This window comes from Grammomys surdaster, unplaced genomic scaffold, assembly GCF_004785775.1.
Source record: "Grammomys surdaster isolate TR1022 unplaced genomic scaffold, NIH_TR_1.0 125889, whole genome shotgun sequence".
Lineage (NCBI taxonomy): Eukaryota > Metazoa > Chordata > Mammalia > Rodentia > Muridae > Grammomys > Grammomys surdaster.
This window is the reverse complement of record NW_021620714.1, coordinates 1,992,133-2,006,086: the sequence shown is the minus strand read 5'-3', so window position 1 is coordinate 2,006,086 and position 13,954 is coordinate 1,992,133. Positions and strand designations below refer to the sequence as shown.

Sequence of the window (13,954 nt, the reverse complement as noted above, 5' to 3'; positions counted from 1 at the left end):
GTCTGGCAGCAAGGGCATAGGCTCACTGAGATACAGCTGTTGAAGCCAATGCCACAGAGTGGTCTGAGAGGACGTGTTGTTCCATGCTAGGGACAGATAGGGAAGCCCAGAAAGTAGGGGAACTAGCAGTAGGTGGGCCCTGTACAGGGCTCGGGGCATTAAAGGCTGGCTGCTTGCACATGGGCCTATCTGGGCTGTGGCGGGGGTGACTTGGCCCTGATTTCATCCCACATCCTGTCAGAGAACATGTCTAAAAGCAGCAGCGAGCCATGCAGGGGAGATTTTGCAGCGAGGAATGCAACACAAGAAGTTGGGTTTTAGGGGCTTGGACTGACTCCAAGGCCAAAGACAAGTATGGAGACTGCTCAAGAGATCAGGGGTGAGGCCCAGGCTGCCGAGGTGAGCATGGCCACCAAGGGAAAGAATCCAGTGCAAGAAGTACAGGCATCTGCCATAAAACCTGTAGCCTGGCTTGAAGGGCAGGGTGATGGCTGGAGTCGGAGAGAGAACAGGGAGGCAGAGCCAACAGTGGGATGTTGTCACTGGAACTAAGGAAGTCTGTGATTTGAGGTGATGAGCAGGGGTGAAGGGCAATGCCCACCTTCCTGTCTCCCAGCACCCCCCTGACCCCTACCCCTGACTGCACTGAGCCCATCCTGTCTCTCTCCCCCCTGTCAAGATTCACTTCCTCCAGGAACCCTTCTTAGAACTCCCGTCACTTTAGCTGAGACATCCAATGGCTACATGGATCACAGAGCTCCCACTGCTAGGGGACGCCTGTATAAGTATCCAGTAGCTTCTCTACTGAGCCCCGCAGCCTGCAACAGGTTACACCCCACCCCCCCACTTAGTGCTGAGGAAATCCCAAAAAGAGGTGTGACAGCCGTTGGTGGGATTTGACCATTGGGCAGTTCTTGGAGGGTTAGTCCAGTGGAAGTGTCTTTCCTCCTCTGGCAGCCAGAGCTGTGGAATGCCTGTGTTCAGGAGACCATTAGCTGGGCCTGTCCTTCAGGGACAGGCACCTTGGCCTCCCTTTCTAGACCCATCTTAGCTATGGAGAGCCAGTGACCCTGGAGTCCAGGCAGGGCTGAGGTAGCTTTAAAAGAGCCTTTATCTCTGTGTGTTGCTTCCTGCCTCTAGGCTGGGCTTCCCCTAGCAAAACATTTCTCCCAGTCTAGTAAAGATGCTTTGTTTTTGTTGCTGTTGTCAAGAGATGATTCATTTTTTATTGCCTTCAGGGTGAAATCTTGTGAAGGCTTTTTCAATCTTGTATAAATTTATTCTACAAATTAGATAGCACCTACTATATACAAGGCATTGACATATGTAATCCCTTTGCTTGTGTGTAGAACCCATTTAAAGAACTTGGAATTCATATCTTATTTCAACAACACATACAAACATATATTATTGATTATGTGTTCCTGACCTTGCCTTGCATAGATCCTTCCAGATCCCATGCTGTGGCAATGACCTCAATTACTTTTTATTGCAGTTGCATTTCAGATATGGTTATTGCCCTCAGAGATAGCATGAGAGACAGGAGTGTGATTCAGCAATGGCCTTGAAATGGGCTTTGTTGTTACCAGTGTGCTCAGATGCCTGGGGAACCCAGGAGAGGTGCAGCTAGAGCTAGGGTCTTAGAGGTGACACAGAGGACACTGTGCCCAAGGAAGGGACCCTAGGTGAGTAGCAGGGTTGGGCAGTGCCTGCCAGGAGGGCAGGTCAGGGAGGCTTGCAGAATAATCAGGAGCTGGGCAACCCTAACCCCAACCCTCACCCTTTCTTTCCTCTCTCCCTACCCACTCGGAAAAGGGAAGCTGGGAGATCCTCAGTCACAGAAGAGTGACTCTCCCCAGCCAGGAGGGGCTCCAGGCACAGCTTCTGTGGAACCACTCAGTGGATTTCTTCTTCCCATCCCCCTCACTCCCTCAACTCCCAGCAGGCAGACAGGCTGAGGCTTCTTTTAAAAAAAAAAAAAAAAATTGCTGGGAAACAGTTTTCTTCTGGAGGTCAAGAATGAGCTGTCCCACAGGAAATACCAGATTCTTCAACTTGGGTAGCCAGCCTCCAGCCTGCCCAGACTTCTCCAACCCACATATGCATGTGGCCATGCCGAGCTCTGCTGGGGACTTGGAGAGCTGGGAAGAGAGGTGGGGTCTCTTTCAGATCCTCCACTGCCCTTCCAGCCGGCACACTGTCATTCACTGTCCCTGTCACTTAAGTTTTGGGCCACAGGCAGCTGGGGAACCAAAATAAAAAACCAAAACAAAAGCAAGAAATGAGACAGGCTATCACTTGGGGATGGGGTACTGGAATATGTCCTCCCAGACCAGGGAAATCCAGAGGTGAGTGGGTTTCCTCTAAGCCTGTCTCTCAGACCAGGCAGCTCCTCACATCCTCCTGTCCAGCCAGATGACTGCAATGACTGCCCTCACTCCCCTGTCCCTGTGCCTCCCAGTTCTCACTCTCACGTCAAACTTTCTCCATCTCCAGTCAAAATCCTTTCTGCTGCAGTTGGGAAGATAACGGTGGTCCACTGTCCTCACCATGGGAAGACAGGGTCAGGCCTGTTCAAGAGCTGAATAGGAGGGAGGGGACACAGATCTGCTATCCTATCCGAGGAAGCAGTGTAGGCTTTCCAACTCTCTAGTGAGGTCCCTAGGGGCCCCACTGGTGCTATTCTTGCTCTCTGGGTTTTCTGACATCAGCTTTGTGTAACCAGATTGTCTTAGTTGGGGTTTCTGTTGCTGCAATGAAATACCATGAGCCAAAAGCAAGTTGGGGAGGGAAGGGTTTACTCAGCTTACACTTCCACATTGCTGTTCATCACCATAGGAAGTCAGGACAGGAACTCAAGCAGGGCAGGAACCTGAAGGCAGGAGCTGATGCAGAGGCCATGGAGGGATGCTGCTCACTGGCTTGCTCCTCTTGCTTGCTCAGCCTGCTTTCTTATAGAACCCAGGACCACCAGCCCAGGGATGGCACCACCCACAATGGGCTGGGCCCTCCCACTCTGATCACTAATTAAGATAATGCCTTACAGCTGGATCCTTTGAAGGCATTTTCTCAACTGAGGCTTCTTCCTCTCTGATGACTCTAGTTTGTGTCAAGTTAAGATAAAACCAGTATACATAATTTGAGCTAAAATGGTTCCCCTAAGACCAGTGCCCATTTATCTTGTCCCACACACCTATAAACTTGGAATGTACACAGCTGTCCTCCAGGGCCAGTGGTCTGGGGGCTGTATAACAAGTTGCTTATAGGCAGCAGGATAAATACGTCCCTGTCATTCTGTTATGATGGCTGATGCACTGACACTGGGTAGCTAGGGCAGGATGCCATGTGAAAGGCTTACTTACTATCTCAAGGTAGGACCTAGCAGATGGCTGGACTCTTGGGTGGCCTGGCTGACTCCATTCTTAGATGACTTTCCCCACAAGTCAGAAAGTTCTCCTAAAAGAAGCCTGACTGGTCTAGGAAAGTGAGAGCTGGGTGGAGAAGGACCAGATCCTCTGCTTTTTACCTCCAGGCCTCAGAGGTGTGTCTCAGGCAAGGATAGATGCTAGGACTGTGAGGAAAGAGGTCATCCTCACCCCTCCCTCAGGGGCCAGAAAACCCATCCCTGTAGGAAGGCCATCCCAGGAGTTTCTGGCCCTATACCCATCATTGGCCTATTCTTCAGCCATAATAACCTTCCTAAAAAACCATTTGCCACAGTCACAAATCACAACCACTACCATTTCACAAGAGATCACCCCAAAGGTCCCTGTTGACCGAGGGTTCCTACCCCCTCCTACTTACCTGTGCACTCAAAACCTCTGATACCTTGGGCTAGTCAGATGTCTCATTGGGAAAATGTGATGTGAGTTTAATCCCTGCACCCACATGGTGGAAGGAGAGAACCTTCTGCAAGTTGTCATCTGACCTCCACACACACATCACGGCCAATGCAGGTTTCTTTGATTTTGTTGTTGTTTTTAAAATTCTCTTTACCCAGCAGTGTCTCCAACATCACTCACCACTGTCCCCAGAAGACTGTGCCCGGCTCCTTGTGCTCCGTAAGGGGCAGGCCATGTCTGTCTGCTCTGTACCCCCTTTTTCCACTGACACTCCTTCTGCAGTTTCTCCAAAAGAGCCCTCCATTGGTGGAGGAGACCCAGGAGAGTTGATTAGGAGTCCACTCTTTGGGAGTAGATCATCAACAGAGAGTTTGCAGGATTCATAAAGGAGAGAGCCAGATTCCCACTGGGCCCCTGGTCTGAGCAGGGGCTTGTAAAGACACCTGCTGTGCCTCAGACACCAGGCCCTTTCCCGGTCATTCACAGCATTTCCTGTTCTCCCCCACAGGCTCACTCTTCTCAGTCTCCATCGAGAAGGCACTGCCTGAGGACAGGGGTTTGTACAAGTGTGTAGCCAAGAACAGCGCTGGCCAAGCGGAGTGTTCCTGCCAAGTCACTGTGGACGGTAAGTCATGCCATCACACACACAGGACCATCTCTTGCCCCCTTCCACATCTGAATGAAGCTCCCCCAGATTGTCCCCAACCTTACTTAAGCATTCATTTGATGAGACTCAAGCTACCTTTAAAAAAAAAAAAAAATGAGTCAGGGAGGAAAGGAAAGTGGCAGCCTCACCTTGATCGCTCGATTGCCCACATAGCCTCTTCCTGAGTCCTCTGGCCAGGAAGAAGGGCTGTTCACCTTCTGTTCCCCTCCCAGTTCTGACCTCCACACCCAGAACCTTCTGGGCAGAGAAGCCAGGCATAAGGGCACCAGCATGAGAAAGGACACACCCACAGGAAAATGACTACAAGTATTTAACTAACCACAACAAGCAAGTGTGCACAGTGCTGGTGCCCAGGCCCACTGAGGAGCCTGGGCCTGAGGAGGGAGCTGAGTGGTCAAGTGTCTTCTGGGAGAAGGTGAGTCAGGCTGAGGTGGGGGAGAGAGGAGAAAAGGGCCACTTCTGCCAAAAGTGGCAGTAAGACAGCAGAGAGACGGGATGAGAAGCAGGAGAAAGAGCAGACCCATTGGAGTGCTCCAACTCAGGAAGGGGCAAGGCCCAGCAGGAAGCATGCATCTGTGTCTCTTTCCTCCCCTGACCCCCATTAGGAATGTGGCCTTTGAGCCTGGAATAGAGCAAGCCCTGTGATGGTTTAGACTAACTCTCTCATTACTATCTTTCCTCATCATGACTGACAGCATTAGAAATCAAGCCCTACCAGGACTCCTCATGTGCCAGGCAAAGGCTTTTCCTCTGAGTTATATTCCAGCTGTGACACCCATAGTTTATGAATGAGAAAAACTGAGGCTGTTCAGAAAAGAAAGGCAGTCCACAGGAGGCTCTCTGGCCCCATAGTACCTGAGCCAGGGCAAAACATGCAAGACTTTCAATCCACTGGACTTTTTCAATCCAGTGCCTTTTGTTTTTCTTTTTGTATTTTTATACTTCCCTGGAAATGTCTAAAAAGGTAGTATTGGGAAAACAGTTTCTTGCCCTTGAAATGCCTGCTTAACAGCCATCAGTAACATGTCAAAACCTGGTGTCCAAATAAGGCATCTAGAAGAACAGCTTTGTTGTTGTTCTGGCTCCTGAGCGTGAACACTTTAGTCCTGAGATCCTAACCTGCTTTATAGCCGTCTCACGAGATGGAGAGGCTTTGTCCTCACTCTGGGTTTTATAACCCCACTTCCTTGTCACAAAGCCCAGATACGGGGTACATAATAAATGGGAGAAAGAAAAACGGAGTGTCTTCTAAAGGAAAGTGTCTTTGGAAAACACACGATTGCTAAGTAAATTAAATAGTTGCTAGCCAGGAGTCTGACAGGGAATGGGTATCCTGGAGTTCTAGGAATGACTTTTGAGGAAGTAGATCTGCTGGGTCAAGGTTCACCGTCAGTCAGATGCACGCTGTGAGGCTCCTGCTAATCCCCTGTGTGTCTCTTCCCACCCGCCTGTGGTTGCCCCCTGTCCAAGTGGTTCCTTTGGGGAAAACTGAACCCATCCCGAAGTGGCCAGCCTGCTGATGAGGTTATCTGCTTTGACACCCTGGCCTCTTGAGTTCCTATTTACACAGAGAGCTGCAAGAGCGCAATCTGTTCCCCTTATCTGGGTAGTGTCAGCACCTTTTCCAGATTTGTTTGCGAAGTGTGTAATTTCCTTTCCCATTTCACAGTATGTTTAAGAGGTCTTGTTTGGTTTGAGTTTTATTTAAGGGGTTTGTTCATTCTGCAACCTAAGAGGCTTTCTTTGCTCAGGAGGTGTGCCCAAAGATTCTTTGCTGTCTCTTCTGATCTCGAGATGATGGCCATCAGTTATCTCCACTCCCTTTGAAGTCAGGATTTGGCCCCTGGCTACAAGTTAGGAGCTGGGTCTTTGAAAGACTGGGGAGACATCAGCTGCCCTAACAGAGATGGCTCAGTTAATTAGACTTGGTCTGGTTTGTTTGCAGAAAGGAAAGAGACAGCCCTCTCCCTTCCCCAGTCTCCATTGCCCTTGCTGGTGTACTTGTAGATATATCCATGTCATCTGTCGGATGAGTTTCTTGCCACACTTAACTCTGTTTCCCCACCGAAAGCCACTGCCAGGCAAAGAGAAGAACTGTGGGCTCTTTAGCTGCTCCTCTGTCCTTAAGTCACCTTTCTGCCTCCTTTGGGTTGGTGTGTTTTTGCCAAGCTGAGTAACCTCCTGTCTTTTGTCCCTCCCTCAAAGATCTCAGTAGATCTGACCATCCTTTTACCATCAAAGTCAGAGGTGGGTGGGGGAGGGGCAGGAACATCTTTCTAAAAGGTGGGATCCATGGTTTCAGGACTCTTTAGTCCTCGAAAAGAGTCGGTGTGTACCACCTTGGATTCTGAGCACTGGGAAGGCTGAGGCAACAGGACCACAAATTTCAACACCATCATGGGAGACAGTCTCAACAAAGAAATGAAGATAATGAGAAGGAAGGAAAGAAGAAAGCATTTGCACTTAGGGGTTGAGTTTTCATTAGTGAGCTCACTGGCCCATCTCCTGTAGCTGCCTGCCTGACCTCTTAGTAGAACTACTCCCACATCCCTCCAAGAGGACAGCGAAGTCCCTCTCTACGGTGCAGACTTCAAGATGGCTCTCCTACTGTCACTCAGCATGACTGGCCATGTTCCTTAAAGCCACTATCCGCCTGTGTCCAATTAAGACTACATCTGTGATTGATAGAGGATGCATTTCAGGATCTCACAAACAGAAATCCATCTGGGCTCACTGGTGTTCTGTATCGTTTTTTCTCTCTCTCTTCTTCTTCTTCCTCTTCCCTCTCCTGTTTTGTTGTTATTCAAGACAAGATTTCTCTATATAGCCCTGGCTATTCTGGAATTCCCTCTGTAGGCCAAACTAGCCTAAAACTCAGATCCTCCTGCCTCTGCCTCCAGAGTGCCAGAATTAAAGGCTTGTGCCACCACTGCTTGGCAATTATTCTCTTCGTTATAAGGCAGGAGGGGCAATCTATAGGAGGCAGCCTGTCTGCCGGTTGAGAGCAGTGCTTGGGTCATTTGAGCATTTGGACTTGGGTCATTTGTGCCCTTTCTTAAATGTGGTCATATCACCCTTCCTTCCAAACTCAACAGAAGGGTACTGTGCCAACAAAGGGTAAAACTTGTCAAAAGTAAAAACTCACCCACGAGGAAAGCAGCTAACTTTTAATACCTGCTGTGAGCAGAGACTTTTGTACTTGATCTTTTCGGTTTCTGCAAAAGGGTACAGGCTACCTTTCCCAATGAGCTTAGCAAAGCTAACTGACAAGAAGCACTAGCCCAGACTGAAGCTCTGCCCAGTAAATTACATTGTACATTGTCCTGAGAGAGCTCATGGGACCTGCCAGACCTTTCTATGGGCTGATTCTGGCCAAGGAATTATCATGTCAAGACACTTCTGAGAGACCGTGACCCTCCATTATTGCCAGCCCTTTGCTACTCAAGGAACTAAGTTATTAATTCCTATGATTCTCTCTCAGCTCAGGTACCCTAGCCAAGGCATTCAGCCTTAGCTTCAGGGAAAACAGGGCTTCACAGCCACAAAAGATCATACATCTGTGTGAAGGGGGAGTGTGTATCCATGGCACCCATACCAGCATTCATTCATTCAGCAAATATTTGGGTATGCGCCCTGCCAGGCACAGCTCAAGGAGCTGGTACGGATGAGTATGAACAGAAAATGTTCCTGGTCTCGGGACGTGTGTGCGTGTGCGTGTGCATATGCGTGCGTGTGCTCACATGTGCACTCGGGATGTGAGGGAAACAAGGCAAGTGATGGGGAAGAGCCTACAGCTTCAGGAAAGGGTTGCTGAGGAGTTTATGTTGAGTGAACATTGAACAGAGACCTGTAAGATGTGAGGGAAGGAGTTCTTGAAGTAAGAGAAGAGAGGAGAAGGAAAACATAGGAGAAAAGCACAGTGGGGCTGCGATTGTGGGCGGTGTGGGAGGAAGAAGCAGGCTGGCGAGCCAAGCACCAAGTGTGGAAGGCCAAGAAACAAGGCTAAGGAGTAAGGAGGGCCAGGGACCACCACCCAACGCACATGCAGAGATCACCAGGTGCCTTGGGATCCAGTGAGCTCCTGTGGTGGGTGTGACCGAAGATAAGACCAGAGAGAGACAGATGGAAGGACAGCGCTGAGATGTGCAGGCAGCTCAGGGGTCTGCAAGGGACAGTGGGATGAATGGCCTTGAGCAAAGAGGAAGCTGTGCAGAGGTGAGATAACCTGGGAGCCAGAGGGTCAGAGTCCTGAAAAGACCAATGAGGCAGACGCTGCCAACTGATGTGGCTCAGCCTGGTCACTAACCATTGGGAAGAACAGTGCAGAGATCACTAGTGCCCTTGACAAGAGAGTTTCAGGAGAGTAACAGTAAGGTCAGCCTCATTTAATTCATAGAGACCAGGCCGAGTCACCTGCACAGGCCACCCTGACTAGCCGGGTGGGAATGTTAACCCGAACACTTACTCCCAGCCACTGTGGTCAGCTGACTGTTGCTGAGTAGAACTGCACCTGCCTGGGTCCTGCCATGTTTCTTATCCTCTCCTGCTCTTCCTGTTATTCTTTAACCCCTCATATGCTGCTAGTTAGGATTAGGTTAAACTGAGTCAAACTGATGTCTTTGTAGCTCTAAACACTTGAGTAGCCTGAGACCAGAGGATTGTGTTGAGTTTAAGACTGGCCTGGGCTGTGTGGCAAGTTCCAGCCAAGCTGGGCTACAGGATGAGAGCCTGTCTCCAAAACAAGGAGAGAAACAGGTGTAGAGAAAGGGAGAGGGGAGAAGGAAGGAAAGAATTTAAAGAATCTAAATATTAATGAGTGTTATAGTTCTGGCCTCTGTGAACACATGAAGGACAGACACAGAGAGGTACATGCATGGAATAAATACCCAATAAAATGCCACCCATTATTTTGATTTTTTATTATTTATTTGAGGCCTGGTGGCATGTCGTAGATTATGTGTGGAGCTAAGAGGACGGTTTGCAGGAATTGGTTCTCTCTTTCTACCAGGTGGGTCCCAGGGATCGAACTCAGGTCCTGCGGCTTGATGGCAAGAATCTTTAACTCTTGCTGGCTCCGCACCTGGTATTTGCTACTCATTTCTCCTTTACTCCTGTCATGAGACATTGTCTTCCTAACTAGGAAGGTTCTCTTCTCAGAGGCCCATCCAAGGGCTCATTGCTACTAAACAACACAGCCAGAAAAACAGTTCACATTTCCACAAGTGAAATTCTGTGTGCTAGTGTGCTGCTTGCTCTTAGGTGAGAATGAGGCATCTGAGTAGGTGTAGGAGCCCAGCCCCCTGCTTTGCCCTTTTTGAGGCCCTTGAAGGTCTGAAGTTCAGACCTTCTCCCAGAAACTTCCCAAAGCCTCCTTCTCCCTTGTCTAGGGTCAGAGGTTAGGGACCTAACCTCTTTCTGAGAAACCAAAACCAAAACCAAAACCAAAAAAAAAAAAACAAAAACAAAAAAAAAACAAAAAAACAAAAAAAAAACCTATCCCGGGGGCCTGAGTCCTGAGCTAGCCCAGCAAGCAGAGTGCTTCCAGTGAGGCGCTGTCCATGTAAGGGCAAGTCTGCTGGTCTCTTTAAGACCCCCCTCCCTACTTTTCCACACCTCCATCTTCTACCCCCATACATTTTTAGGCACAACCAGGCCAGCAAAGTACTCCAGCCCTGGGGCCCAGATCTAGAAATAAAATCCAGTTTCATCACAAAATGATTAAAATAGACAGAAAATACAAGCTGCTTTTAAACTTTTATTACTATTATTTTTATCCCCTGGGCAGCATGTGAGCACAAAGCTGGTTTTGATTAAGCGTGTGGTCCTCCCAGCTCCTTCTTCCTGTGGTTCTCACAGTGGCCTAGCAGTTCACTATCCCTGGCTGGGCCCCATGCTGCACGCCCAGCCCCCACAGTACTGACACTTTAAGGGGTGCTGTCTCCCCCAACCCTGGGCCTCTGGGTTTGGGAAATGCCTGGTTTGGAAGGGAAACTTGAGTCCTTTCTTCTTCGGGCCTGATGGGAAGATAAGTTGCAAGTGTGTGGAGCTTCTCAGATCCAGCTCAGTGTGCACTGCAGTCTGAGTGCTCACACCTCGGGTGAACCTCAGCTGGTAGCAGGGCTTTCTGAGGTTAGAGGATGCTAAAGCCCATCAGAGGAAGGTGAAGGACCATGATTAACAAAAAAAAAAAAAAAAAATGAGTTTGTTTAGGTAAGTGGTACTTTTGATTTCTCCAAAATGCCACCAGTGCCTGGCCTTCTTTGGGCTCTGGGCTGCAGTGAGCTAGAAACAAGTTGGCTTTCTACAGCTATGGAAGCAGAGACAGTGTAAACAGCTTGCCCAAGTTCTCAAGGGTGCCTGTGACAAAGAAAGAACTTTCCCGTTTCTTGGTCCCAACTTGCACCAAAATAGCATCCAACATGACCCACAAGGAACAACATCCCATGCTGACTCCCACTACCCTCTTCCAGGAGCCAGAGAAAGGGGGCCTCTCACCTTGGCTTGCTTGTGCCTTGGCTTATCTATCAGAAAAGGAACTTTGACCCTTCTCTCCCAACTCCTCTCTGTTCCGGAACTTACTGAGTGAACAGAAAAGAATGCTGAATCAAGAACTAGATACATACATACCTTATCATTCACCCCTCTTCCTGAGAAGGGGAAAACAAGCAAAGACAGACATTTCTGAATGCACCTTTCTTTAGTGTCCTGGGGGTCTTTCTGTCCCATGTGTGCACATGGCACTGCTGCCCAGAGTGGACAGCAACTTGAGACCTTGTCAGATCCACATGACAGGAACCCTGAACTCACTTTCTTGGGCTCCTTTGCTCTTATGGAGGGAGTAGAGCACGGTCACACAGTGGGGGAGGTAACAGGGTGTCAAGATTATCAAGTGCTGCTTCAAAGGATCCTTTTCCCTCCGTTCCTTTATCCCTCACCCCATCTTCACACACCACTAGAAAGTCCTCATGAAGCCCACACAGAATCATTCCCATAGTTGTGTGTGTGTGTCTGTGTGTGTGTGTGTGTGTGTGCCTTTGGGTCACTTCCAACAGGGAACTGACCTTACTGTCCCTCAGCTGCCACCCCACTGAGCCAGCGGGGGTTGGGGGGCGGGCACATGCAGTCTCTATCAGTGGATGACCCAGCTCATAGAGAGTGCAGGCATGTAGTAGAGTAAGTCTAACTGGTGTTTAGCTTCAGAACTAAGACTTAAAATGGAAGGGGCCATGTGGACAGACCGTAGATGTCATCTAGAAGAAATGTAACCAGAAAAGTGGGTAAAGTGCATGTCCCCAACCCTTGCCATCTATGTTCCTCACAGGGAACCCAGTCTGGATGAGACCAGCTGAGGCTGCCCATCCCGGAGGCAAGGATAGCCTATTAGCCCTTCTTCAGCCAAGCCACAGGAATGTGGCCGGAGCCCTGGCTGGAAAATCCCCTCCTCCCTCTGAACTTCCTCCTCGGGAGCCGGAAATGAAGGATGGGTGCAGGAAGGGACTTAGGGGGAGGTGCCTTCCATCCTCTCCCCAAAGAGTTGTAAAAACACTGCCTGGTGATTGCCATTCAGCCAGCAGCTTCTTGTCTAGGTCCTGAGTGGTTTCCCCACAAAGTTTGAAAGTCCAGTCTCATTGGAACGCAGGGGTTTTCTGCTCAGTTCCACCCAGACTGCAATGCTGGTCTCCTTTGTCCACAAGAGACACCTCCCCCAATATTATACCCACCCCCAGCATTTTCTGAGCTTTACCTTAACCTGGAAGAAGAAACCTGTGGCCCAGCATCAGCCAGTGGCCACTGCAGGGATTCATAGACCTACCTTGAGGAGGTATCACAAACCCCCCTGGAGGAGTCCCAGCCTCAGCCTTAGAGACTCTGCCAGTGGTTTGCCCTGAAGCCTTCATCTGGCTAGGCCCAACCCAATGCAAAGGCTAGCCTTAGAAATCAAAAGCCACAAACCCTTTTCAGTCCTTGAGTCAAGAGGTAGGGCCCCAGTCTTCTCCTCTCTGTGTGAGGCCTTTGCATTTGCAGAGAGCCTTTGAAATGTAGAACATTTAAGCAAGAGAATCAAAGCCCTGTGTAGGCAAGGAGAGCAAAGGGAATTGAGGGGCTAGGCCCTGCTAAGTGGCCTTAGTCCTGCCAGTCTCTGGTGCTACAGTTGGGAGCAGTAACTAGCTCCCTGGCCTGGCCATCCATCCTGCCAGTGACTGTTCTAGCCACCTGATTTATCAGGCCATTCAGCAGGCTCTCCTTCTTTGGTGCTCCCCTGGAGGAAGGGCCCGCTGCAGGCGCCACTCGGCGGGCACAGAGGGCCTCTGAGTGGAATGTAGGGTGGGTGGGCCAACTAGGGTCAAGGTAGGGTTCTGACTGAGGTACCTCCTCTACTCAGCTTCTTAGTCAGCTACTGACTGATGTTTATGTACCTTTTTTTGTTCCAGATGCTCGGACCAGTGAGAACACCAAGGCCCCGGAGATGAAATCCCGGAGACCCAAGAGCTCTCTTCCCCCTGTGCTAGGAACAGAGAGTAAGTGTTGTTCACTGGGCGTCACCATACAAAGGCAGGAGTGGTGGCAGAGCCCCAGCCTCCTGATCACCAGCTCTGTCCTGAACTCCTTGAGGGCAAGCTTCTGTCCATCCCCCAGAGTGCCCTATGTCCTCCTGATTACTAAGCCAAGCTACCTTTCCTCTGACCCCTGCCAGTCTCTCTGTGCCATCCACAGCCTGAGGATGTTACACGTGTTCTTCGTCTTCCTAACCACAGCCCTCCCCACCTCCCACGTCACTTTCGGTTGTCACTTCAACCCCTGTAGGAACTGTCCCTCTTCTTTAAGTAGATTCTGTCCTGTCAAGGGAGCCTTCCTAAACCGTTACTCTACCCTTATGACATCATCAGGAATGTCCAAAGGTCCTCAGTGCCCACAGACTCCCACAAGTGAGCCTCTCATGTGTCCCTGGCAGGGACACACCTATTATGTGTGCACAGGTACAGTCCCCTGTGCACCCCTGACTGCCACCACTCTCCATGCTCTGCTGTACTCCCTCACAGCTGTTCCACACAGAGCTCCTCGCTGAGCTCTGGGGGTGCTCCTCACTGAGCTCTCGGGAGCTCATCGCTGAGCTCTGGGGGTGCTCCTCGCTGAGCTCTGGGGGTGCTCCTCTCTGAGCTCTGGGGGTGCTCCTCGCTGAGCTCTGGGGAGCTCATCGCTGAGCTCTGGGGGTGCTCCTCACTGAGCTCTGGGGGTGCTCCTTGCTGACCTCTGGGGGTGTTCCTCACTGAGCTCTGGGTATGCTCCTCGCTGAGCTCTGAGGGTGTTCCTCGCTGAGCTCTGAGGGTGCTCCTCACTGAGCTCTGGGGGTGCTCCTCACTGACCTCTGGGGGTGCTCCTCACTGACCTCTGGGAGCTCCCTTCCCTTCCCTTCCCTTCCCTTCCCTTCCCTTCCCTTCCCTTC

At 50.3% G+C, this 13,954-nt stretch overlaps 1 protein-coding gene across 2 annotated transcripts in view; it reads left to right on the top strand.

Moving 5' to 3' along the window:
* Positions 1-13,954, top strand: part of Mylk (myosin light chain kinase) — a 188,648-nt gene that overhangs the window by 107,485 nt on the left and 67,209 nt on the right. For both annotated transcript variants that reach the window (XM_028752285.1, XM_028752284.1), the window contains exons 17-18: positions 4,351-4,467; positions 12,942-13,028. In XM_028752285.1, the coding sequence (XP_028608118.1) occupies positions 4,351-4,467; positions 12,942-13,028 (204 nt within the window). The remainder of the gene's footprint in view (positions 1-4,350; positions 4,468-12,941; positions 13,029-13,954) is intronic.